General features: G+C 35.7%; 1 protein-coding gene across 1 annotated transcript in view; it reads left to right on the top strand.

Annotated features, from left to right (window-relative positions):
* The window catches only part of LOC122356833 (MAM domain-containing glycosylphosphatidylinositol anchor protein 1), a 152,917-nt gene that overhangs the window by 105,906 nt on the left and 20,749 nt on the right, over nucleotides 1-26,262 (top strand). The window contains exons 12-16 of the mRNA XM_043255906.1: nucleotides 8,276-8,450; nucleotides 9,671-9,694; nucleotides 11,275-11,427; nucleotides 12,622-12,783; nucleotides 22,859-22,989. Of these exons, the coding sequence (XP_043111841.1) occupies nucleotides 8,276-8,450; nucleotides 9,671-9,694; nucleotides 11,275-11,427; nucleotides 12,622-12,783; nucleotides 22,859-22,989 (645 nt within the window). The remainder of the gene's footprint in view (nucleotides 1-8,275; nucleotides 8,451-9,670; nucleotides 9,695-11,274; nucleotides 11,428-12,621; nucleotides 12,784-22,858; nucleotides 22,990-26,262) is intronic.

The following is a 26,262-nucleotide window of genomic DNA, read 5'->3' as shown; positions in this document are numbered from 1 at the left end:
GCATCAACGCTCCTTCGCCGCAGAAAAAGCGCGCGCGCTTTGTGACTCTTCATCAGATTTTTTGATTCCGACGTCCTAATCATCTATTCATAGAAACCTGGCCCAGAGGGGGGCGGCAGGAACGGAAGAGCGCCAATGAATTATGGAAGGAGGCAGGAATCAAAGCGAACGGGGAGGGGGAGATTAGCCACTTGTCTTTGTGTGCATGAATAGCTAATCTTCCCCTCTTTAAAACCTTACCTTAAGTAAGAGTCTACAGGGACCAATGAATTAACATCCTGACTGCAGCAAGCGTGCATTAAATTTTATGAGCGCGAGCGTGTGCGTGTGTGTGTGTGTGCGTGTGTGTGTGGTGGAGAGGGAGACAGATTATAGATGAGCTTCTCAGTAGACTCAGTTGAGTATATGTGCATATTTGATCATAGTAGAATAACAATGAATGTCTGTGTGTGAACAGTGAAATATAGTTCATTCCGTTTGTGTGTGTGTGTGTGTGTGTATCTATACGGTCAGGACCGCACGTTGGCGTCTTCGTCTGTGTATGAATTTGTCCAAGGTGTGAATGCGCTGCGCTGCTTTGCAGTGGTAATGTTGATAAATGTTTTATAGATGTTGCTCTGAGAAATGTAGACAAGAAAGGGAAAAGAGAGAGGGGTAATGAGCTGAAGAAAGCAGTGCCATTGTATTGAACGCTCTTGTCTCCGTGAGAAACAAAGAGTTTCAGTCTCTAACTTTAGAAACGTCTCTCTTGTTAACTCATCTAGTGTTGGGACTATTACGAGATATATGCGCGAGAATAGAAAGTAAATTAACAGCGCAACAAGCACATGCTTAATATAGAGATATAATAAATCAATAAGTCGTTTTTTTGACAGCTAGATGGGAGAGTCATATTCAGGAAATCTAAAATAATTGTCTAAATGAACTGTCAAACATTAATCACTTTTTATTGTGCTTCACATGCTCTGAAACACATCTCACAACTTGGCTTTTTTATTAGTTAATTTATTTTTGCCTTTTTACTATTAGTCACATAAAATAATTATTAAAAAAATCTTTTGACTTTTGAGTATTATAATTTAACTATACTGCTACTACTATTATTATTAACTAAAACTAATTATTATTATTTCCACTTTTGAAATCAATCTAGGATGCATAAGAAAGTTTTATTTTTTAAATAATTGTATTTATTCTTTTGCCTACAGCCATAAAAACACAAATAATAATAATATTATTAATAATTTTAATAAATCTTCTTCTTCTTCTTTTTTTCTTCTTCTTCTTATTTTATTTCCACATTTAAATAAATTATGAGTGCATAACAAATTTCAAATCAGAATAAAATATTTTTTAAAAATAATTATATATATATAAAACTAATATTGTTGTTGTTAATAATACAATACATTTTTAATATTCATTTATTTATTGGAAAATTAATAAAATTTTTGTATTGCAATATTTGTTTTATTTATTCTTTGGAATATTTGTTCTTCTTTTTTTTGCCTCTTTTGCTTCCTTGGAGAAAAGGCCCCTGCTAAGCACACACTCGCCCCGTTTGTTTCTTTACTTAATCGTCATTCTTTACCTCCGTCACACGTCTCTATAACAGGTGCGCAGAGCGCTGTCATTTCCTCAGATCTTTTCAAGAACAACAAGAACGTTCCCCCGTTTCTCAAACGAGTGCCATGTTTTCAGAGACCGCAGGAAACAGCAAGCCTCATTTGTAAAGCTGCGCCGCTTGTTTACCGGTGCGGAAAACCCGAGTCCCTCCAGAATAAACGTACGCTGAGTAAGATGAGAAACTTTCATTACCGATTATTATTTTGGACTCATTTTTCGCAGTTCGTTTTTGTTCCGTCGAACTGATGCTAACAAGCTAAACTCCGTATTCAGACATTGTTCTAAATGTGCTGACAAACGACAAACCCGGTTTCATCTTTTAAACGCGCTCTGTGCCATATGTTTCTCAACCACCGGAGACTCAAACAGCTGTCCGCATCCAAACCCGAGCACCGGTGACAGACCTCCGATCAGTGGGGTGAACCACCTCAGGAGAGAGAAAGAGAGTGTGTGTCTGAATGCATTTACACATCTTTATTGAGCTGTACCTGCAGGGGGAATCACAGGCCTATGCTCACACCTCACACACCTGTGATATTACGAGAGGGTGAGAACTTACAGCTGTGTGTGTGTGTGTGCGCGCGCGCTCGCGCGTGTGTGTTTAGTATATAAAGCCCTGTGCTATTTATTGTAACCCTTTTTGCTTCATGCTTTAATGATTCAGTATCATACCATACATAACCATTTTAATGAACCGAGGTCATGCTGAATGTACATAAGCAGCTCTTCAGAATCATGGATTTATTGGGAATTTTGATATCATTTGCTGACTTGAGGTAGTCTTACAACCTAATCTATACATAAATTTGTCAGTTGATAGTTTCACATACAAACAAGGCTTTATGGCTGTTGCTGCAAACCTCGAACAGTTTATTTGCTTAGGTTTTTTGTTATTGCAGTTACTATTATTATTATTTTTTGCTTATTCGGAATTGAGTTTATTTGATTTTGGTATCGCTTTAGTATAGGGACCGATTTTCTCTATTAACTAGCTGCTTATCGAACATAAAACATAATATAAAAAAATTTAATAAAACAAATGCGTACCAGTCATACGCGTGATTAATAAGCTTTGCATCAATGTATGGTGACGGTGCAAAACTATCAATATACTAAGAAAATCACCTTTAAAGTTGTCCATCTACTCAAAAGTTAAGTTTGAATACATTTACGGTAAGAAATTTGTATTGTATCTTCATGGAACATGATCTTTTATCCTAATGATTTTTGGCAAGTAATATTTAATTTAAATCATTTTGACCCATACAGTGTATTTTTGGCTATTGCTACAAATACACCCCAGCAACTTAAAATAAATATAATTAAACATATATAAACATCCCTAATCTTACCCAATACCTAAACTTAACAACTGTCTTACTAATAATACGCAGCAAATTAGGAGTTTATTAAGGCAAAAGTCATAGTTTATGGTTTGATAATTGCAAGAACTGGGCCCAGCAAAATTGTTTAATTAACTAATTAAATGTATTTAAAAGGTTTTTCTTGGACAGATTTTATAATTATAGCCGGAGATTTTATCAAGACTTTATTTCTCTTGACTTAGTTGATGTATTCGACCACTAAATGAATGCTGTTTTTATATGGTTACACGACTAGTTCCTTTATAAAGGTTAAAATATATTAAAATGATATAATTTCTTTTTTTCTTCACCTCACACACATCTGTCTTTGTCCAGCTTTCAAATGCATTTCAGATATCAGTGTTTGCTCTTCAGACAGATTTATCTATCAGTCACCCACAGTGTCATTAGAGGCAGAGCTGATAGGAGAGAATGAAAGATATCTTTATGGAAAGATGTGTTTATATTTACCCAGCATGCCCTGCTGCGGGTCATCATGTGACAAACCAGATTAACTCCTTGACATGCGGTATACATATATATATATATATATATATATATATATATATATATATATATATATATATATATATATATATATATATATACACACATATATATATATATACATATTTTATTATTTTTATTATAAAATTTTGATTGTTTGTTATATATACACACACACACACACACACACACACACATATATATATATATATACATATATATATATATATATATATTTTATAATTTTTATTATAAAATTTTGATTGTTTGTTATATATATATATATATATATATATATATATATATATATATATATATATATAAAAAGTCTGATTTGTATTAGTCTGAACGTTATGGCAGAAAGAAATGACAGCAGCCCCTGGTCTTTTTTAATGGATGTGTGACTGATGAAAAGGACAGGAAGTAGTATATGTACCGATGACTGATACATTACCAGCCGTGTGGAAACAAGAATTGAATGACAAAAGAAATTTGGAAGTGAAAGATTGTGGGAGGTAGAAAACACGTGTGTGAGGGCTAAATGTCTTTCATGCAAAAAACAACCTAATATTTATTTGTCCATAAATGCTTTATCTATTATAATTCAGTTAGATGCATATTTTCTGTACTTTCATTTGTTGCGACCTGTTGTTTGGATTTTGTTTAGTTAATTTTGTTGATGTTTTATCCATTTAGTTGGTCAAGCTTGCTCAAGTCATTTTTAGTCATTGATAGCATTCTTTAGACCCCGTGTTTGTATCATTCTTGACTACGACTAATTCAATAGACCCGTTTGCACCAAAGATGATACAATAATAAAAAAGATGCAGTATAAAAAAGGTTCTAAATATAAAGCAATAGCAAATTCCACACCACATTTATAAAGATAATGACACTGATAATCAAAATGACAGAAATGGCTTCTGAAACCTTTTTTGTTCCAGTCATTAATAATAGAGCTTGAGCTTTTAAGCAACAAAACCGCAGAGTGCTTATAATAAACAGAACAATTAATTGTGTGTTGAAGTGGATGGCGATATACTGTAGTTAAACCTTTAAGTCCTTTTTACTTTGTAAATATCACAGTCATTTCATTTAATGAGAGCCACTTTTCATTGATTATTCGAAGAAATGCTAAACTGTTTGCAGATTTGTGGGCCGATTTGAATAGCAGGGTTTTGTTAATAATAACAGAATAATCAGCCAGTCACAGTGATGACGTTTAGTCTGCTTTTAGATTATACATTTAGCATATAATAAGATTAGATATCATATTTCATAATATTTAGTTTGCTTAATTTGTGTGAAATCAATTATTCTCTCATCTTACGTTTTTTTTTCATTAAGCACTGCCACCCTTCCCTTGGAGAAAACACCCCTGGTCTTTGTGTGTGTGTGTGTGTGTGTGTGTGAGAGCGTGTGTGTGCGGGAAGTGTGTGGTGATTTAGATGAGGAGAGATACACAGAAAATTCCTGTTAACAGAGAAGAGCAGCCAAGCAGAGACAATTTATCTGTGACTTTTACAAGGCGCACGTTTGCGCGTGTGTGTTGGATACGGCTGTTAAATCTAGGCATGCATTGTGTGGGCTCAAGTAGGTTTAGTGTTGGAGACGTGGCGGCACACACTCCATGTTGCCGTGGTGAACGGCCCAGTAACAGGGGTTTACGGTGGCACTTAATTAGACAGATAACAAATGCGTTTGACCCTCACTAGCCAGGTTAACATCACAGCTATGCTTCTACTTCCTGCCTGGAAAAGGGGGAACAAAGGATGAATGGGAAGCTTCACACACACACACACACACACACACACACTTGAGGTGTGTAGCATTTGGATGGAATGCTGGCGGGTTTACCTTCTGCCCTGGTCTCCATGCGGAGCTGAAGATAATTTCTCATTCCATTGTGCACTGTTTTCATGGGGCTGCTGCCATGTTTCCCATAATTCCACATGGAAAAGCCTGGACTGGCAGAGCGCCTCTGGCCCTGTGATTACCACACATCCTCTGGGAGTGAGAGCTGACCTGGAACAACTCAATGCACATTCCTCTCATCTAATAATGTACAGCTAATAGTATGAGATATTATCAGTGAAGGTATTTGCGGGACCAAATAGAACCGCAAACTGTTTGTTTGAAAGAATGGAAGAAATCAAAAGCATTTCTATTAGCAGTACATATGATGCTTATCTATTAGCAATATATATGGTCATTTTCCATATGAAAAAAAACAAAACATTTTTAATCTATTTGAAATGGCCAAATATATTGCTAATATATATTTTGAAATGTACATGTATATATAATGAAGAGTTTATTTGCAGAAACAGACAACTCTGGGTTTTTTTGCTTTAAAAAAATCTTTTTTATTATGTTGTGTTTTTATTATGGCAGTTAGCTGTTTTTTAAAGTAATTTTTTTAACCTAGTCAAAACAACCCGACTGCAGTTTGATTGAGATTAATTGGAATGCACAATGAAAAAACATGTTTCCTGAGAATTGCTGTTTTTGAAAATGAACTCTTTACACACACACACACACACACACACACACACACAAACACACACATATAAACTTTAAATGTCAATATATAAGGAAAATTCAAAATTTTCAAAAATAACATCATCTTGGACAACATTCTCATCATTTATAATATATTTTCTATCTAAATAGATTTATGTCGTTCAAAATATAATTCATTAAAACACTTTTTAAAGAGTTTTGCTATTATAATTTTTTTATATATATACTTTGAAGGTTTAAATAAACTACTAAAATATACTTTCTAAATATAATGTATTGTCCTATAGAAGATTTAAACAAATGATATATGCATTTTACAGCATATATGAAGGATATGTCTTTTATACATTTTGGCCCGGATTTTTTCCCCTCAGTAATATGGGTTGTAATAGTGTGATAAAATATATAGAGCAAATCAAGATGGCGCCTCTGTTAAACTGTGTGCAGTATTGTTCATGTAGCTGTAATCGTGAACATTTCAACCTGGCTGCTACAGCTCTTCGTGAGTCAACAATGAGAGCGCAGTTTGTCTACAACAAAAAATCAAGTTTTGCGGATGTGCAAAAGTTTGCATTGCCTCAACCACAACTGTTTGGAAATACAAAACCGCATCATGTTCTGTTTTACAAGTAAAGAAACGCAATTTCATGGTAAAATCACACAGCTCATACATAAATAAACACACGCACGCAAAATGCTAAGCTTTCGCTAAAGTCTCTTCAGAAACGTCTCAAAGCCAGCAGAACTCAGAAGCGTCGCGAGATGTCCCATGGGAAAGCAAAGTACCTCAAAGCAGAGGATGACAAGTTGATCTGTTTCACCAAGCGTTCTTAGTCAGCACACCGCTGTTGCGCCTGAGGAAAGACTTCTGAACCTTCTTACAGCGGGCGGCTGGATAGCAGCTGACCTTGCACTCAGCAAATCACTGCACTGAGGCCTTTCTGTGCTTCTGTGGAGGTTAGAGATGTACAACTCTGCGTGTGACGCAACCACTTTCCAGCGTAAATTTTCTCTTCTTACGGTGAAAAGATCTGTGGTCAGAAGAGCGAGTGACTGTGTGCGTGAGGTCTTCCTCTTTTTCCTGTTCTATGTCAGATCTAATGAGACAAAACTACGTGCGTTTCATTATTGTTGGATGATTCTGTTGAAAGCCGGTTGAGGAATAATAGTAGGGCTACATTTGGCAGTGTTGTATCATTATTGTTCCATAAATAATAGAGCTTAATGATTTATTTAAGTGACTATAATTGCAAGTTTTTTTAAGCGAAGTATAAATTATTCAAATGTTGTACACAGATAGAAACACATGAGATATAAAGATAGAAAACAATATTTAAAAGAAAAAAAGGTGGAAGTGTAAAATGAAGTAATATACATATTTGATGCATATGTTGCCCTGGATCATTTTATGCCAAAAATCAATATGATATTAATTGAATATCATGTTTCATAAAGATATCAAAACGTATTTGATATAAAGCCTAAATATATCAAAACCTTTTTTTTATTATTAATATGCACTGCAAAAATCGTTTTTTGGACCACTTTAAAGGCCATTTTCTTAATATTTTAAATATTTTAATAGTTGTATCTTGCTAGGATGTTTTTAAAAACATTTAAAACTTTTGTTTGGCATTAAATTCTAACTTTCATTTAATTTATTAAATTACAAACACATGTATATGTATATTTATATATATATATATATATATATATATATATACACACACACACACACACACACACAGAGTCCCACACACACACACACACATATATATATATATATATATATATATATATATATATATATATATATATATATATATATATATATATATATATATATATATATATATATATATATATATATATATGTATATATATATATATATATATATATATATGTATATATATATATATATATATGTATATAATATACATATATATATAATATACATATGTGTGTATAGCAATGTTATTATTACATTTAAATTGCAGTAATACTTCAGTTGCAATAATTTAAACATATTTAAAGTGCAATGCTATTTTGCAATGTCACTATGTTTGCTGTATTTCTTATTAAATAAATGCAGCCTTGATCTTCACAGACTTTCAGAAATGTAAACAGCTTAAACGGTAGTGTATATGATTTCATATGTAAATGAAATGTATTTAGTCATTTATTCAGACCTTGTTTAACCCTGATCACAGCTTGATTAAGCCATTAAACCTTCTTCTCTCTTGTGTGTTTGCAGAACCGACAGACGATTTTGTCCAAACAGATCACCACTAAAGAGCCGGTGAAAGGTGTGCTGATGTCTTACACGCTGACGGACTTACGTATTCCTCTGTCGTATGAGGTCAGCCTCACTCCCATAACCAGCTTCGGCACCGGGAACACAGTGACGCGCAGCATCCAGTACTCCGAGCGTAAGTCACCTTCCAGTTACACACCAACCGGCTACTCCCATCCGTTTATTTTTTATCTTAAAGTTATTCTTTGAGGTAGGCAGTATAACATTTTTTGATGAATTTAGGTATTTTTATTCTATATGGGCAAACGCAAAGCATAGCTGGGCTAGTTGTGGAAAGGGAGTCAGAATTGTTAAAATCCTCATGATTCCCATCAACAGAGGTCATGCATTTCAAATGTGAGGTTTCGCTTTTGGGATTATGGTAAATTGAGATGTCAAACGTGTGGCAGTCATCGTGTGGAGAGTTTGCTGATGGCTACAGAACAGGCCAGCGGTTTCAGCACCAGAGCTGAGTCTGGATCTCAGAAAGTGCTGATAGAATCTAATCCCATTGGATAGTCTTTCAATCTTCAACTCCCAATCTCAGCATTACTCTAACCGGACCAAACTCTAAAAAATGGCCAACTTCTAGAATAAATGGGCTGCTGACGTGAAGCCCTTCTTCTCTGATGTCAAGGCGATACAGAAAAAGTTTGTTTCGGTCTTTAATTTATTGATAATACTAATTTTATGTAAATGTATGAATCATTTATTTACAGTATTTGGTAATATGTGAAATGTTATTTACTTCTATAATAATAATAATAATAATAATATATTTCTGTTATTAAATATTTTGAAAGATATATTTCAATATGTAAGTAAGTGCTATTTTTTTAAATATATATTTTTTTATATATTTTATTCTGTTGTATTGAAATATTTTGTATTTTATGGCTTTATTATTAATTAGGCTATTTTATGCAGTATATATTATGTTGTTTTTATAATGGAAAATTATTTATTGTGTTCATTAAGTGAAAATGATGTCTTTCTTTCCTTCTTTTTTATTCTTTCCTTCATTTTTCTTTTTATTCTTCTTTCTTTCCAACATATTTTACCACTTACATTGAAACTTCTTCCTATTTGAAACATTTTGGGTTAATTTATTTTGTTTAAAAATAATACATGAACAATTAAGTTCTAAAAAATAACATTAAATGCTATTTTAGAGCAGATACATGAATAAACACAGTATATATACATTTTTTAGGTAAACATTTGAAGTTTTCTCTGTAGAGTTTGGTATCTCCCCGCCTTGTTTGATGTGTAGACATTGATCTCATTTGTTGTGTTAATAGATCCACGAGAAGGCCCCAAAGTCATTTTTTTTTCTCATTTCTTTTTGTCTTGCAGCCTACACTTACCCAAGACCTTCAGGTGAGACAGTGCTGTACTTTTTCTTTTGGTGATGGTTTTGTGCATGTTGTCTTTCTCTCTCCTCTGAACCGTCCTCCCATCTCACGCTTGCCCTGCCTTTCAGTTCTTCCCAATTAAATTCAACACAGTTCTCCTGGCAGCGTAAGCGCAGGGCTTTGCCAAAGAGAAAAAAAAAACATAAATTAAAACAGACTGGAGATCAGCAGAGTAAATTGAAGAGCCGAATGCATGCGGAGGGAAGAAAATGGTGATTTCAAACCACAACTCGGAAATCGTGCATTCTTCTCCATTCAATCGCTCTGTCTCCTCTCACACTTGGAAAATGAGTTAATCAGCCATTTAAAGTGTGAATGGAGACGTTCTGGGTGACTAACTACAGTATTCTGTATTCTGTGTTTGTTAAATGAGGGTAATCGCTGTGAACGCTGCAATATGCTGAGAGTACTCCAGTACTCCAGAGGAACCTGTCGAGAGGCCTCCTTACATTAAACATGCCTGAGAAAGCCTGCAGACCTCCTCAGATCTGCTCATCAGTATTAGGCCAGAAACGTACTTCACGCAAGTACGAAAACGCAGGTGTGGATGCTTAGCCATGCTAAATGGAGATAGATGCATTCCTGCGCTACCGCTAGCCGCTCACTTCCTTTAAGATCTTCCATTTTCAATGCAACTTACCGGACAATATTTGACCTAAATTGAATTAATGTCCTCCTGCTGCCATTCAAATAGGCCAGAGAAAGAGGCTCTCAGAGTCTTTAAAGTTTATCGCAAGCAAACGCACTTATAAAGTGCGCTTCTTTTGCAGTGTTATACAATTCAAGGAACTATTACCTTTTATAAAATAACATAACAAGTGATTGAGGGCTCACAGCATGTGGAAAACTTCAAAATTCACACATGGTGAAAGAATAAGAGCATAGTTTGAAGGAAAAATCGCTGTAAGTATATAGTTAATTTCAAGGTCACTTGAGACCCTTTTACTGCTATAAAGCCCCTTTCAACAATGATAATAAATAGTGCTTTAACACATTTGTATTACTTATTACTACACAATTCTCTGGAACACTAACAACCGTCTTCTTTAGCAGTAGCAAATAACATGTCAGGATATTAGAGGCCTTCGCTTTCATGTGTCTCGTATCACACTGCTGCGTTCATTCATTTCATTAAGACAACTGTTATCATCTTGTGCCTTAGTTATCAACTGTATTTATTGTTAAATTACGCCGGGAGACTTCAGTATTAATCTTAGGCCTGTGGTAATATTGTTGAAGTGTTAGTAATAGATTTCATAAAATAAACCGGTTTTAAAACACTTTCTTCTCTAATAACATGCTATGTCTTTATTTATATTTTAGAAAGCTGTGTAACAGTTTTTCTTTGCAGAAGCTTTGCGTTTATAGAGCTAATAAAATATTTCAACTCAATATTTTCTGTTTAATTATTTACTTATTTGCAATTACTGTGCAATTAGCGGGCTCCTGATCGCTCTGTCAGGGTTTATTCTGCGAGAATAACCATCTGGAAATACATAAATCACTTATTCTTGCATTTATGAACGTTTTTGTTTTTGTGTGTAGATCATGTGTGTGGGTTTGAGGACATTAGGATATGTGGGTTCACTCAAGACCGCAGCGATGTGTTTGACTGGACCAGACAGAACCATCTCACACAGAACCCCAAACGATCGGTCAATACAGGACCGGATACAGACAGGAGTGGGACAAAAGAAGGTAAAAATATACACCAAAGTGGATTTTTTTTCCTGCATATTATTAGAATTCATTTTTTAATACAGCGCTTTTAACAATACAGATTGTATCACAGCACTGAACAGTATCAAATAGGAGAATAGAGTGATAGTAATGTATAATAACAAGATTAAACAATTTTTTTATTAAATGCAGAGTTAGTCCTTGTAATCACTTAATTAAATGAATTAGAATCGCTAGAAATTAAGTGTCCCTAATTAAGCAAGCCATAGGAGATAGTTTCAAGGAACCAAAACCTCATCCGAGACAGAATGGAGAAAAAAAACCTTGGGAGAAACCAGGCTCAGTTGGGGACCAGTTCTTCTCTGACCGGACACCCAGCACTTCAATTTTAAACGCAGCTATGTCAGATTGTGTGTGTGTGTGTGTCTGGTTCCAGTGATCTGTTCATGGGGCTCATCTACGTGCTGATCCACCATCTGATCTAGATACGAACTGAGAAACAGAATAAGGAAAAAAACAGACTAATATTAGCATAGATGCCATTCTTTTTACAATGTAATGAGTACATTTTATGTTATGGGAAGTGTTCCCGGTTACGTCTGATCTTATTAATGCAGCCCAACAATGCTTTAACGGATTTGAATAACAGCAGCGTATTAGTGTGTTATGTTTAGGCTAGGTTAAAAAAAAAAAGTGTCTTTGATCTAGTTTTAAACTGACAGAGTGTGTCTGCTTCCCGAACAGTGTTAGGGAGATTGTTCCGGACTTCGAGGGCCAAATAGGAAAAGGATCTGCCGCCCGCAGTCGATTTTGATATTCTAGGTATTATCAAACAGCCGGAGTTTCGAGAAGCGAAGCGAATCCAAAGAAAACACTTTTTTTATTAATTTAAAATGTATTTTATAGAATCATTTTTCACAAATCTATTCATAGAGAATATTGGCAATAAAGTTGAGAGAGAATAAACTGCACAGAAACTCTAGAAAGATACTCCTGCATTCATGAAATCGTGCACCACAAAAGCATATTTGTAAAACCACATGAGCTTTTATTTCTTAAACACAAAGTATGACTGTCTGGCCAATTTTTTTTATGATTTTTTAATTAATTTTTTCTGTATTATTATTTTGTGTGTGTGTGTATGTGTGTAATCTTCTGCCCTTTGAAAGACCTTGTGATAACTTGATTTTATTCTTTCCATCTACAATACAGGTTACTACATGTACATCGAGACGTCAAGGCCGCGTCAAGCCGGGGATCGAGCTCGTCTTCTCTCTCCATTGTACAATGTTACGGCGGCCAGAGGACCAACAGGGACCACCAGAACCCCCTATTGTGTCTCCTTCTACTACCACATGAACGGAAAACACATTGGTGAGCCTGATTTGAATTCACGCTCTCTGATTTAGAAAGTTTTACTTCGGTTAGATGACGTTTTACTGCAGAGAACTGATTGAATAGTGGAAAATAGTCTATATGACAGGTTGGAGGCTTGTTGATATTTTTTTCCCTGAGAAATCCGTGCTGAGAAATCTGTGTACACGCTTCTATCTGTGGTTCGGTTTGTCTGAAAGTGTCCTCCTCTGCTGCAGCATTGGGCTGAATCTGTCAGGGAAAGTACGGTGCTTTATGAGTAGCGTTCACTAGAAGGTCAAAGACAATGAAGGACACAGACAGTCAGAGAGAGATAGTAAGAGAGAGAAGTGATGTCATCCACACATCCATTACTTATTTATCGTGACTGTTAAAACATTAAGGTTTGTTTCAAAGTGACATCTGTCTATTCTCTTAGCTCCCAACAGTCTTGTGTGTGTTTCTTCCTGCCACTTTTAAGCTGGTCAAGCACATTATGTAGTAATTAAAACAACAAAAAAAGTACAAAGTAAGCAAACAAACAAAAAAAGTTGGATACAATAGTCAATTAAATTAACTATTTTATAAACACTACCATTGAAAGGTTTGAAGTAAATTAAATTGATCAAAAGTGACAGTAAATGCATTTAAAATGTTACAAATTATTAAATTTTTTAAACCAATTCTGTCCAAACATGCTATGAAAGAATCTTGGTTGTAGAAACTATAATAATACGTAATACTTATTTTAACATTGATAAAATGAAGAAATATTTTTGAGCACCAGGTCGGCGTATTTCATGATAATAAAAGAAAAAATGTTGTTTTAAACTGGAATAATATTTCACAACATTACAATTTTTGATAAAAAAATAAAATAAATCGCAGTGTTGATGAACATAAGAGATTTCGTCGCCGTAACAACTCCAAAGTTTGGATCGATAATGTACAGTATACACTTTCCAGTGTTGAGTGAAAAGCGGCGTATTATATAGTATAAGTACATACTTGTAGTCAAAAGGATTCCTCTTGCCTCATCTTCCATCTTTGGTGGATTTTTTCCACTCGTCACAATGCATTATGGTATCTTCTCCTATGTTAAGGAAACATGCGATGCTGCCTTAGGGGCCTTTCACACAGGACATGCTCTAGCATCCGTCTGCGCGACGTTTTCATTGTTGTTTAATGGCAACATGCGCTAAGTGGGCATCTGTGACTGTTGTCACTTCATGTCAGGTTAAATCAAGTTTATCTTTTAAAAATGTGCCTTGAGAGCTTGTAGTCCATTCCTCTGCGCTGTGTTTAGCTGCTTTTCAATGCAAGAACACATCCTGTGTGAACGGCCACTCAGGATTCAACCAAAAGTAGGTATTTTACTCACCGTTTACTCCAAACCTGTATGGCTTGGATTTATCACAAAATAAGATACCAAACAGACGTCCACTGTGTTTTCCGTCCATACATTTAAAGTAAATGGTAACCAAAACCTTTTAGTTACCAGCATTCTTCAAATACTTCATTTAGTGTCCCACAGCCATATTAGTTGTGAATAAACAGTGTCAGAATTTTTATGTGTCTTTAAAATGGATGGGCTATCCCTTTAAAAAGCAAACCCATGCAAGTAACACAGTTGCACTTAAAATTACATTTCTAATTAGGCAGCAGACTATGTTTAGGAGCAGAACCCTTGTGTGAAATGCGTTTGTTTACGCAGGATGCCATATACGTGTGGGTGGCAGGGATTTACTATAGTTTGAGGACAAAAATGTCCCCAGAAACGAGCTAAATCTGACAAAAGCTCTCTTTTGGGACCTCAAAGGCATAAATGACTCATAAACGCAGTAAATAATGTTGTTCTAAAAATGCACCGCGAAGTGATTTATGGTCGTTTCTGATTGGGTTCAAAGATCTGTGACTATCTGGCAACCACCTGTTATAGCACACACTCGCACGCGCAGACTTTAATTGCTCATTAATGTAAGGACTTTATCACGCAAAACTCCTCCAACCAAAAAGTTTCGACAGCAGACCAAAAGTGTTTTTATTTTTTTTTCTGCTGCTGTTGTTTTCTTATTTTTCAGCTTGACAAATAAAGTAACCTAACTTCCTGTTTCCCCTCGCTTTTTATCCGCACTCTCTCTTCAAACTTTATCAGCCCATTAACGGCTCATAAATTGTGCTTCTCCCTCTCTGGCTGTCTGTCTGCTTTGCTTTCCCTCCACCTCGTTCTCTTTACCTGTGTGCTGTCTCCTGTTCTAATGAGACGAGGCCGTCTAATTATTTGCCAGTTGCCACTCATGACACGGGCTGGGCTTGCGTTGGGGGTTGGGGGGGCGTCTGGTGAAAAACACTACACGCTTCAATCTGTTCGTCTTTCCAAAGGCATTTTGGATTCCCTGCTGCAGGCCTGCACTGTATATTTCAAAGGACATGTTTTATTAATTCCATTGCTATTTAGGAGTCGGAGAGGACAGCAGGTCCTTAATGAAAATTAAAATTGAAAGGCGAACCGCATTAATCATGATCAAAATCACCCTAGGGTGCACATGCACATAACCTCATACTCAAGCTGTCTGCTAAAGCTCTCTAAGCCATCATATATGTCTCTGTCTGCTTTAAAATGAGAGTGGGCGGTTTAGCTGTGTTTCTATTTGCTCTTAGTGTATTGTAGTGCTACTGTAATCTACTTCCTGTGACCTTTCGTTTACTTGTGTGCTAAATCAGGTTGGGTGGCATCAGATTAGATGAAGTGTGTTCCGAAAGATATTGGACGCTGGACACACTTGTATTTTTTTGAAGCTGCCAGCATCTGTTTTACAATTATAAACGCGCCTTAAACTTTTTTGCCAGCTGACCAATGACAATCAAGTGGCGAGTCGTTGCCATAACAACAAAATCAACAAGAAAAATGTTGTTTCGTAGAGCACAAGGAGTTGTATGATATGAGCACAAAACGCTATCTAGTGTAAAATATGGCAACCGGAGCTCTGGGAGTAAATTGTTGTAAGAAAGCAGCATACTCTTTTCTTTCCCGTACAGTGTCGGGGATAAAAGCGTCTGCAAAATGACTGAATGTAAATGTAATGTTGCATACCCACAAACGTCATTGTGAACCGATTAACTTTAAAAGTTGAAGCAAGAAACACAAATTTTCTTAAATTAGTTTTTTACTCTGTCGGTTCTGCAGCACACAGCGCTAGGCTACTGTTGCAGCTGTTGTTATAGCAACAAAAGATGCCCTCGGCTCCTATTTGTGATCAAAACGCCGGCAATTTATTTGATTGAAAAAAACACTGTTTTCAAAAAAGACACCGGGTATGAACTCACCCATAGGTGGGCTCATTCTCAATGTAAAAGCATGTAAACGGCAATCCCATAATGCACCGTTAAGAGCTCATTTGAACAATATCCATCTGAAATACTGGGTGAGCATTTCAGAGTCAATTCAAGTCAGGTTTATTTTATATAGAGCTTTATACAATACAGATTAAACAAAAAAAATAAATAATTGATTAATTTCAATAATTGAAGTATTTTAGTATAAATATTATTTCAGAAAGTGTCTAATTTGTATGTTCTTTCTTTCTAATCTGTTACATTTTCATATTTCAGCTTCATTTTAATTGATAAAAATAATTTATCAAAAGTTAAATTTTTTATATTTTTGGTGTGTTTGTGTAAAATATTTAATTCACAACTTCACCCAATCTCGTCTAGATAGCGGCTGTTATTGAATAAATTATTTAGATCAATTCACTTCAATTATTTATACTAAATAAAACATAAAAATAATCATTCTTAAGCAAAAACTCAAAGCAGTTTAATAGGATTAAAGTTCATATTTTGTCCAATGCTTTTGTGTGTATGTATTTCAGCCTTCCAGTAGCTTAGCAACATGCTACCACAAATGAAGTGTGATGTTTGTTATTTTTGCATATGCTTTTATTTATATCAGGGCTGTGTAAGATGGTTTGCTGGTCTGGTATCACCTGGTATCAGAAAAGACTAGCTAACCAGCTCGACCAGGATCTGGATCTGTCCTACACGTAGCTGGTGGCAGCGATCTGCTATAGCCTTGAACGTTGGCGTGATTTCTGCTGATTATGGCCTGTGTACGCTAATCTGCTAATCATTAGTCTGTGCATTGGCATGTGGGCGGCACTGTGGGCACAGATGCTAAACTGAGAGGGAGGCACAGCTGGCTCGACTCTCATTACACAAGACGCCCTACTGAGAGACAGACGTCCCTGTTAGCAACCTTAATGTGTAGGACTGCGTTAGCCGCTCAACGCCGGCCGTAAATTACAACCTCATTAGCAGAATGAGAGTTTAGACTTTTATTTGCGCCAGTGTGCTTGCGTTAGATTTGATTACATCCCAATTAGCATTCGAAGAGATTAGCTCTGCGTTGGTTATGCCACACCGGCACTGCATTCAACAAGAGCTACATCAGCACATTGACACTTTAGCCTTGCGCTATTTACGGGCTTCTCACTCTTCCTTAGAAAGTGGAACATGTGTATAAAAGCAGACAACAACACAGATTTTTAGCACAGAATGTATAGCGTTTAACGTCTGTGTGTGTTTGGAGTATATTCGGTTATCTGGAGGCTTGTCTCTGTTTCAGGAAGAGCTTCGCATTACCACACTGGATCAATAAATCTTTACTAGTAGAGAGACAGAGACGTTCGCTCTCTATATTTCTGGATGGCTTTATCTGACTAGAGGGAGGAGACATGTATTTGCGCTGTTTTTGATGGCTTGATCATTGGGTTTCTGTGTGCTGTTTTTATTTGATGTTAATTAGCATCAGAATTTCTGTGTCACGCAGTTTGCCTCTTTTTTAAATAAAACGCTTCTTGCATTTTACTGCTGTTGCTTCGCTGTGTTTTTAGGGTTGAGCTCCACTTTGTATGCTTGTTTTAACTGTTTTGTTTTAATATAGTTTTAGTAGTTCCTCTTATTTGTATTTTTGGTTAAATCTATTATATTTTTGTATTTAAATTAATTGTCTTTAGCTATTATTTTTTAATAATAATAATAATAATAATAATAATAATAATGAATATAATTTTATTTTCTTTTTTATTTTTTTATATCTACTGTATTTTTATTTTAATATATTTTAGTCATTGTGTAATAATAATAATAACAACAATAATTAAATAATATTAATTTCCTCTTATTATTTATTTGTCTGTTGTATTTTAATTGAACAGTTTTTAGTTATTACGTTTTGTAACAACAAAAATTTCGTCTTTATCTTGTTTAGATTTTTTTTTGTATTTAAATGAAGCCTGTTTAGTTGTTATGTTTATTAATATAAGATTATTACTAACATAAATATTATTATTTCCTTTTTTTGTCTTCATTTATTTGACTTTGAATAATTGGTCAGGGATTATGATAAAGCTCTATTAGGACAATAAATTAGATTAACATGCAGCCCTAATAACGTGTCACTTGAATTGCCCATTTTGATTTGACGGTGTCTTTTTTGGTGTCATTGGCCTTCCTCTCCACTCTGCAAAGACTAGGCGATCACCCTCTACAATTGCAGTAGTCTGTTCGATTTTTCATCAGGAGCAACGGAATAGCATGTTCTATTAGACCGCAAGTTTATTAGGCTTGAAGTTCATTACAAAGGAGTTCAGCAGCCAGTGGATCCATTAGAGCAGAAGTCAATCACAGCAGCAGTCAGTCCATTAGATCCTTCACTCATTACAGCATCTGAGTGTGACCTGCTGCTGTTAGCGGATGACAGGCGCTTCACAAGATGTTTAGCCGGTCCTTGCTTAGCGATGCATGCACTTATATGGCACAATGAATGGCTTGTTTGTTCAGACTAATTGTTGAATGTATACATTGTCTTCCAGCTCTCAGGAATACTTGACTCTGATTGGTTAATTGCGTCCTTCTGTCAAATCTGTAAGGGATAATGTACAGCTAGGCGCTTTCAAGCGCTGTTATTTCAGTATGATTAATGTAGTTGTCACGTATTCACTGAGGGGATGACGATGGAGATGCAGCGAATCGTTGAAACTTTCTTTACTACATTGAACACTGGTATCGCACGCGACGTAACAAGCAGACCGGACAGGAAACACAGGGCAGAACACACTTTAACACTAGAAACACAGGAAAACAGGACAAGTCTGGCAATAGTATTATTATTAATAATAATTGTATTTAATTAATTTGTTTTTTTAATTTAATATATATTTTTTACATTTTCATTTTAATGCAAGTTTTAATAATTTTGTTGTTTGTTTTTGCTAGTTTTATTAGTGTTAGGAACCCGACAATATATTGACAACTATTGGCAGTATTTAGTGAAAGTATAACTTTTTTAAAGATTTTTAAATAATTAAATGAATAGTTTTTTTATTATTATAAATGTTTAGTTTTTTTTTATGATAAGTTATCAACTTAACTTACTCTGCCTTGGCACCTGCCTTTAATGTTTAATGAAAGTATAAAGATATTTTAACAGTTTTAGTTAACAATAATACCATTAATTGCTGTTTAAACTGAAACTAAACTAAAGTAATGTTACCTTGAAATCTTCATTCCGTTTAAAGACTCATTAAAAAGCCTTTTTTCTGACATTTTAGCAGAGGTGTTTGTGTTGCACATCACTAAAGACAATGTTAGCATCCTTACTGATTAATTAAAACCTTTTTTTGCGCTATTTTCATCTTCCAGGTTCAAAATCTACATCGCGTCGACGTCACAATTTGTGATATGGCAAAGGACTATAGTACATCAATTATGCATCGGTGTCTGTTAAATTATTAATCGCTCTGTGTTATCCTATGAGAAGGAACTTGACTTAATGTGTTGCATGTGTTGATTTGCTTTGACAGATACTTCAGACTGTGAGATTGCACACATTAACTGAGAGAAATGTTCAAGGATCGAGGGAGAGTGTTTGTTTTTGTTTTGTAATAAGAGTTCAGCACCAAGCGAATGATTCATTTACCGCCCGTCCAAACGCTTACATAAACGCCACAAAATAAGCCTTAAGAGTTATTAGATGTGCAGCATTTGTGTTTTTAACTCGATGGGAGCGAAATGAAACCGAACGCCGTTTGTGTTGTCCGTCGTTTCCTCTTTCCCACACCGCGCTCACTTCTTTTTTACGCCATTTTTTAAAACTAACCAGTGCTGAAGCAGGGGATTTCGTGACCCTTTAACGTAAATTACCGTAAAACGCTTTCATGAAAACAAACAGCACAGAAAAAGCGTGTGCTTTAAAACCGCCCAGCTTTCCCGCTCAGCCCCCGATTACAGAGATGAATGAGTGTGTGTATGTGTTTGTCCTGTGTCAAGGTTAGCCAAGGGCCTCCGCTGCTGTCGCGCTCCGGCAGAGCAGGGGTCCGTTTAAAGCCTTAGGCCTTTACTACTGCCTGCCTTTACATGCACGGACGCGATTGTGTTTCTAAGGGTTGGCGAGCTGTTTATTTTCAAAGGTCTTCTCATAAGGGTGATTTTTAAGTGCCTGGCTCATTGTTCGCAACGGTTTACGAGTCGAGTGTGTGTAATCACCTTAAAGATGCACCAGCACACAATTTGTGTTTGTTTATCAGGCGGCAAGCGGCTCTTCAGCGTGATTGGGGTCATTGAAACGTGGCAGGCTCTTTTAGTCTGGGCAGCGAGCTAATGGCGAGATTCTGATACAACACGCCGCTCCTGATTTTCCTCAAATTGCTTTGATTGTTGTAATATCTGTACAGTAATGACACATGCTGACTCCATTAGAGTGACTTTTCCTTTTTAAAAAACAACAGAGAAAATGGTCGTGGCACAGCGATGCAGCGATGTGTATTAATACAGTATACTTCAGATTGTTGTTGACGTTATAAGGTATATTTAGTGTTATAATGAGATTATTCGTGTATGAACTTTGACCTTGTACGCTACAAATAGCTTTCTAGCTCAAAATTAACCATTTATATTGCTACTAAAAATTTAGTGTGAGCTAGAGGTAGTAAAAATTAAACTTTACATGTAGAACGTAAGATGTTCCTTATGTGTTTCTTTTTGTCTAAATTAATCAATGTAAATGTAAGTACATTAATAGTAGTAATGCATGGATTTCAGTAAAATTAAAATTACAGTAAAATTAAAACTACATGGATTGTGGAAAGTCAATAAATGATACACTACTGTTTAAAAGTTAGCTGAAAATCTATTTTAAGCAAACGCCATTTTTACCAACTGCTTTTAACATGAAGACATTTGTTTCTCATTCAGGAAATGAGTATATTAGGATCACGCCACACCGAAGACTGGAGTAATGATTAAAAATTAGCTTTTAAAATTTTTTCTGCGTTTTTCGTGTAGTAAATTCGAATAAATTCAGCCATGTTGAGCATAAGTGACTTCCCGCCATTGGTCAATGACACATCAAGACGTTCAGTTGTTGAAAATGCCAGTGTTGCAATGCAATGAAAGTTTATATAGAAAGCAAGATCAGCTTTAAATAAGAATGAGCCGTGTAAGTTATGTAGCTGTGTGTGGATTGATGCGCTGGTGGTCAGTTTCTGCTGATATTGTTCAGACAGCTTTAGACGAGTTTATTAGGATGCGTTTTGTACTTCGAGCGAGCCACTTTGTCACAGTACCATCTGTTTGCTTTGTTAATGTTGCTGTGTGCTGCTGTGTTATTCATTTATATCTGCCGGTCCTGAATAAGTAAAGATGTGAAGCCTGGTTAGTCGGCTGGACTCGTCTGCTTTTATCTTCTGTGTGAGCACGGGATGAGCGGTGTGTAAACTCTGTGGGAGAAAGTTTTAATACATTAGTGAATATGTATATATATGTGTGTGTGTGTGTGTGTGTGTGTGTTATTGTTGTTTGGAGCCAATGGTTCATTTGAGGCACTACAAAAGCTCTCTTTCTCTCTCTCTCTCTCTCTCTCTCTCTCTCTCTCTCTCTCTCTCTCTCTCTCTCTGTTCCAAAGTGCAACTGAATTATATATTGGTTTCCCTTAAGCACAAAGTCAGAGTAATAATTTAATGCATGAGTCATAAAGGTGCCACTTGGCCTCACTGCCTTCCATCATCTGAGTGTGTGTGTGTGTGTGTGTTTGTGTTCAGTGTCTGTGACAGATTTCAACGCTGACATTCATAATAAGTGCTCTAAACCTCACATAGTCACAGTGTTTGTTTGTAAGATGCCTCTGCTTTGTTGTGCTGAAAGCTGTGTTTCTGGAGCTGATCTATGACGTCAGTCCCACAGACCGCCTTATGAATATAGTTCAATTTATCATGATGTCACTTCTTGATTGTCCAGACAAGCAGTTTTAGCAGATCTAAAACATTTTGTCATTTTCTAAACAGGTATTATAAACACTGTGGCAATGAGTTTGAGAGTTTTAACTTTTCAAACATTCAACAGGTCTCACATATGCTCGAATGTATAATGCTAAACTTTCAAAGCCTGAAAATAAAATTCGTTTATAGATTTGTTTGTAGATTTTATTGAAATTTGATTTCATTGAATATTTCAAACTATGGCAGTGCATTCTGCAAAAAAACTCAACTTTTTAACTTTTTAATTTTTGCTTTCAACTTTGAAAAATCAGTTGTCCTTCGACCTTATTTGTCGCAGTCATAAAGGCAGGCTTTGTGCGATCCCTCAGAGAAATGCTAATCTACTCCGACCAGCGGCGGGTCAAAGGGGTCTTATTAAAGCAGAAGCAATGATCTGTCATAATTTGTCAAATCCTCTGTTTGCCCTAATTCACTGATCCTAATGGACCTTGATATCAAGTAATTGAATCCCACACACTTGTTTTTCTGAGGTGGTAAAAGAACATGCCACTAATTGTTTTATGTAGGACAGAATTTTATCTATTGCATATAAAAAAATAGCTTTCGGAAGTCCAGTCTGATTGATTGGGATTGTGAAAGTTCTCAAATAACTCATCTACTGTTTTCCGTGCTGTACATGTGTAGATTGAGGCTTGATGTCTGAAATGTTACGCAGCTCTCAATTGTCATTGTGCTTCTATTTGCATTTTTATAGCCAGACTAGACTGCAGAGTGATAGTCCGCAGTCTATAGCCCCACTGTTTTCTGTGTGTCTGCAGGTACTCTCAATGTTTTGATGAGGGTGAAGAGCATCGCCATTGTGGATTCGGCCGTCTGGACTCTCTCCGGACACCAGGGGCCCGAATGGAGGAAGGCAGATGCTGAGATCTATCCGAGCGGACCCTTCCAGGTGCGTGCATGAGAGTTTGTACGATGTGTGTTGTGCATGTGAATATATTTTCAATGGCACACGTGCGACTCATTAGTTAGATACGTGAAAAAATTGGAATAACATACAAAAATGGACCTGACAGTAAGTAACTGCATGTCAATAGTGTATTATTAGACTGTCTGCTTAATATCTTTTAGTGCTTTAATGAATTTTAATTAGAATTATTTGACATAGTATCTAAAGTGGACTATCGAAATAGTGTACCCATTATTATATTTAAAAAATAATCTCTATTAATATTAATGGACCTGTGCTAATATGGACAGCTCTATTTTGTTAACTACATATGAACAAAGATGAATACATACTGTAACAGTTTATTGCTCATTGTTAGTAAATATGTATGTACTGTATTAATTTTGAATCCAATTAGAGTAATATATATATATATATATATATATATATATATATATATATTAGATTTTAGTTATTTTGTGCAGTCCTAGTTGGCAGGTGTGCTATGTCTGTGTGTGTGTGTGTGTGTGTGTGTGTTAAGGGGTCTGTGGGGGGTGGGGGTGATTGAGGAAGCGCTGAGTCGTGCTCTACTGCTGTACTCCGGACCTGTGTTTCTGCTGAGCTGAGCTCTCAGCACAACAGCTGCACAGACCAGGAGACGTTTTACAGCTCATCACAGAGGAGAAAAGATGCCGGAGAGAGAAAATGACAAATTGAAAGAGCTTGAAGAGCAGGGCTAAAAAAGAGGAGATTTATACAGTGAAGAAAACTGAGAGAGAAGGGCAGAAAAAGATGAAGACCATACGCAGTAGGATGGAAACGAAGACAGGTAATTCGGTGAGAAAAGAAGAGAGAGAGTTTGCAGGTAAATGGGACACACTTAAGTCTGGGCTCATTGGTCCTGGTCCTGTCAGATTATTTTAGCCCCATTCTTTCCCTGCTTAAAGACAACAAGAAATTGCATTTGACTTTCATAATGGGACAAATGTCCAGGTGAAACTGAATATTCAGTAGGAAACGATGTAGGACAGGGCTGTTTTTTTGTCCTTTGGGATTTGATTGAATCAGGAAATATAGGCTGTGTTATTATTTATGAGTATTCTTTGGCCTCACCTATGTGGACCACAGCAGACAAAAAGTTGTTGCATTGCTTGACAGCATTATTACATTAGGTGAAGATCAGGAAAACATTTACAGCAATATGAATTGATGAATCATGCACAGTTAAGAGTTGAAACAAGTCACAAATAAACGTGTCACTGTTTATTTTCTCATTTTACATTTCCAGTCTTATTGCGTCCCAGTTTTACTTTAGTATTAGCACTACTGCTTTTACAATTATATTTTGTATCATTCTCAATCAGTTTTAATTTATTTTTTTTATTTTATTCATTATGTTTTTTTCAATTGTTAATAAGCATTGTTCAGTACTGAAGCCACGTTTTCAAAACTGTTCACACACTCAGAGATATAGAAGTCTACGCGGATCAAACTGGGAATCATTTTTCATTGCTTTCAGACAAAATGCATGCAATAACCACATTTTTCAAAATTCACGAACACTTTTGTCATTTATATTCTACAACCTGAAAAACACTATTCATTTTCAGCACATTTTCAGACGCAAACACGCTGCTTTCAACAATGGCAATCTATCAATTTCTGCAGGAATTATTTTTAAATATAAAATCTTTGTATAATAATGTATAATAATTATTCCAAACACAACTAAATGCAATTTCAGCTGATAGCTGATTCAGATGTTCATTTTTTTCTTTTGTTTTCTTTCTGTTTGTCTTTCTATCTTTCTTTCTTCCTTTCTCATTATCTTTTGATAAATGGAGAGCTTTGGAATGATTTTGTTTGGAAACATGGATTAAGAAAGACACATTGGTGGGGAAAGAGTGTCAGATAGAGAGAGGGACTTCACAGTACTGAACATCCATCCATATATTCCAAACATTTTCCCCAGAGCTTGTTTCATAGGGTCATGAGGCTGTAGCCTTTCCTGTGTCAGGACGACCAGTCCATCACACACATTCATATTAACACACACTTGCAGCCTTCAGTTCTGTCCTGTATTGCTCTGGATTGTGAGAGAAACCCAGAGGAAACCAACATCAACACAGAGAGAACATTCAGACTCTGCTCATACTGTACCTCATTAAAAATATTTATTTATATTATATATATATATATATGTATATATATATATATATATATATATATATATATATATATATATATATATATATATATATATATATTTTTTTTAATTATTATTATTATTATTATTATTATTATTATTATTTTATTTTTACATTTTCTATTTATTTTTATGTTTTTATTTCAAATAATTTTTTTAAATGTTGGTGAGATTTTGTTTTTGGTATATAAAGAAATAGGATGGAAATGCTGCTTTTCTCTTTCATTCTTTGTGCTGTAATACGGTAGGTAAAATGAAAAGATGTTATTCTTATCCAATAATTAGACAAATCACTCAAACTTCAAAGATAAAAGATTATGTAATGCTTTCCATTTTAGTGTTTTTTAAATCGGTTTAATGAACAAAATGCATGTTTTCTGAATGAGAATTATTCCCAGTGTTATGATGAAACAAGCTCATTTTAAGACGAACCTTTTGAAGGTGGGACGAACCATTTGAAAAAATTAAATAGGGAAAATTTTATATTGGTCGAATCTGTCCTCACCTCTCACTTTTCACTTGCCATCTAGAATGGGAAAAACTGGTATTTTTGCTTCTTTTTCCTTTGAAAAAACAGTTGTTAGCCTCTCTCCTCTCTCCTCTCTCTCTCCGTTGTCTCTTTCATTTCACTCAGTAATGCCACGTATTTGACACTTGAAGACGTAAACAGATCCTCACCTCTCACCCAGGCCCCAGTTGGCCTCCATCAATCGATGCTAAAGACCCATCCAGGCTGTCCTGGACAGTAGCACTTGACAAGTCCGGCAGACAGCCATGTTTCTGCGCTGTCTGTTTGTTTGCTCTGTTCTCATCTCCTCTTTGTTCCTCCATTGACTCTTGCCGTGCGGATCGAGTGACTGCGGAGGCTTGCCGAGATAAATTAGCATCATTTTCCCACAGAATCTCTGAGAAAAAGGAAGTACGTCTTTGCATCGATGCATGAGGCGCCTCAACCATCGCTAAGCCTGATGGATCAAGCAGAATCACAACAGCGTTGCTTTATCCGAAAGCTTTACTCGACTGTGTGAATCCATTACACGGGCAGCATGTTTGAGGTTAAACTGAGCGGG

Source organism: Puntigrus tetrazona, chromosome 13, assembly GCF_018831695.1.
Source record: "Puntigrus tetrazona isolate hp1 chromosome 13, ASM1883169v1, whole genome shotgun sequence".
NCBI lineage: Eukaryota > Metazoa > Chordata > Actinopteri > Cypriniformes > Cyprinidae > Puntigrus > Puntigrus tetrazona.
Note: the sequence above shows the minus strand (reverse complement) of the source record. Positions and strands in the feature narration are given on the sequence as shown.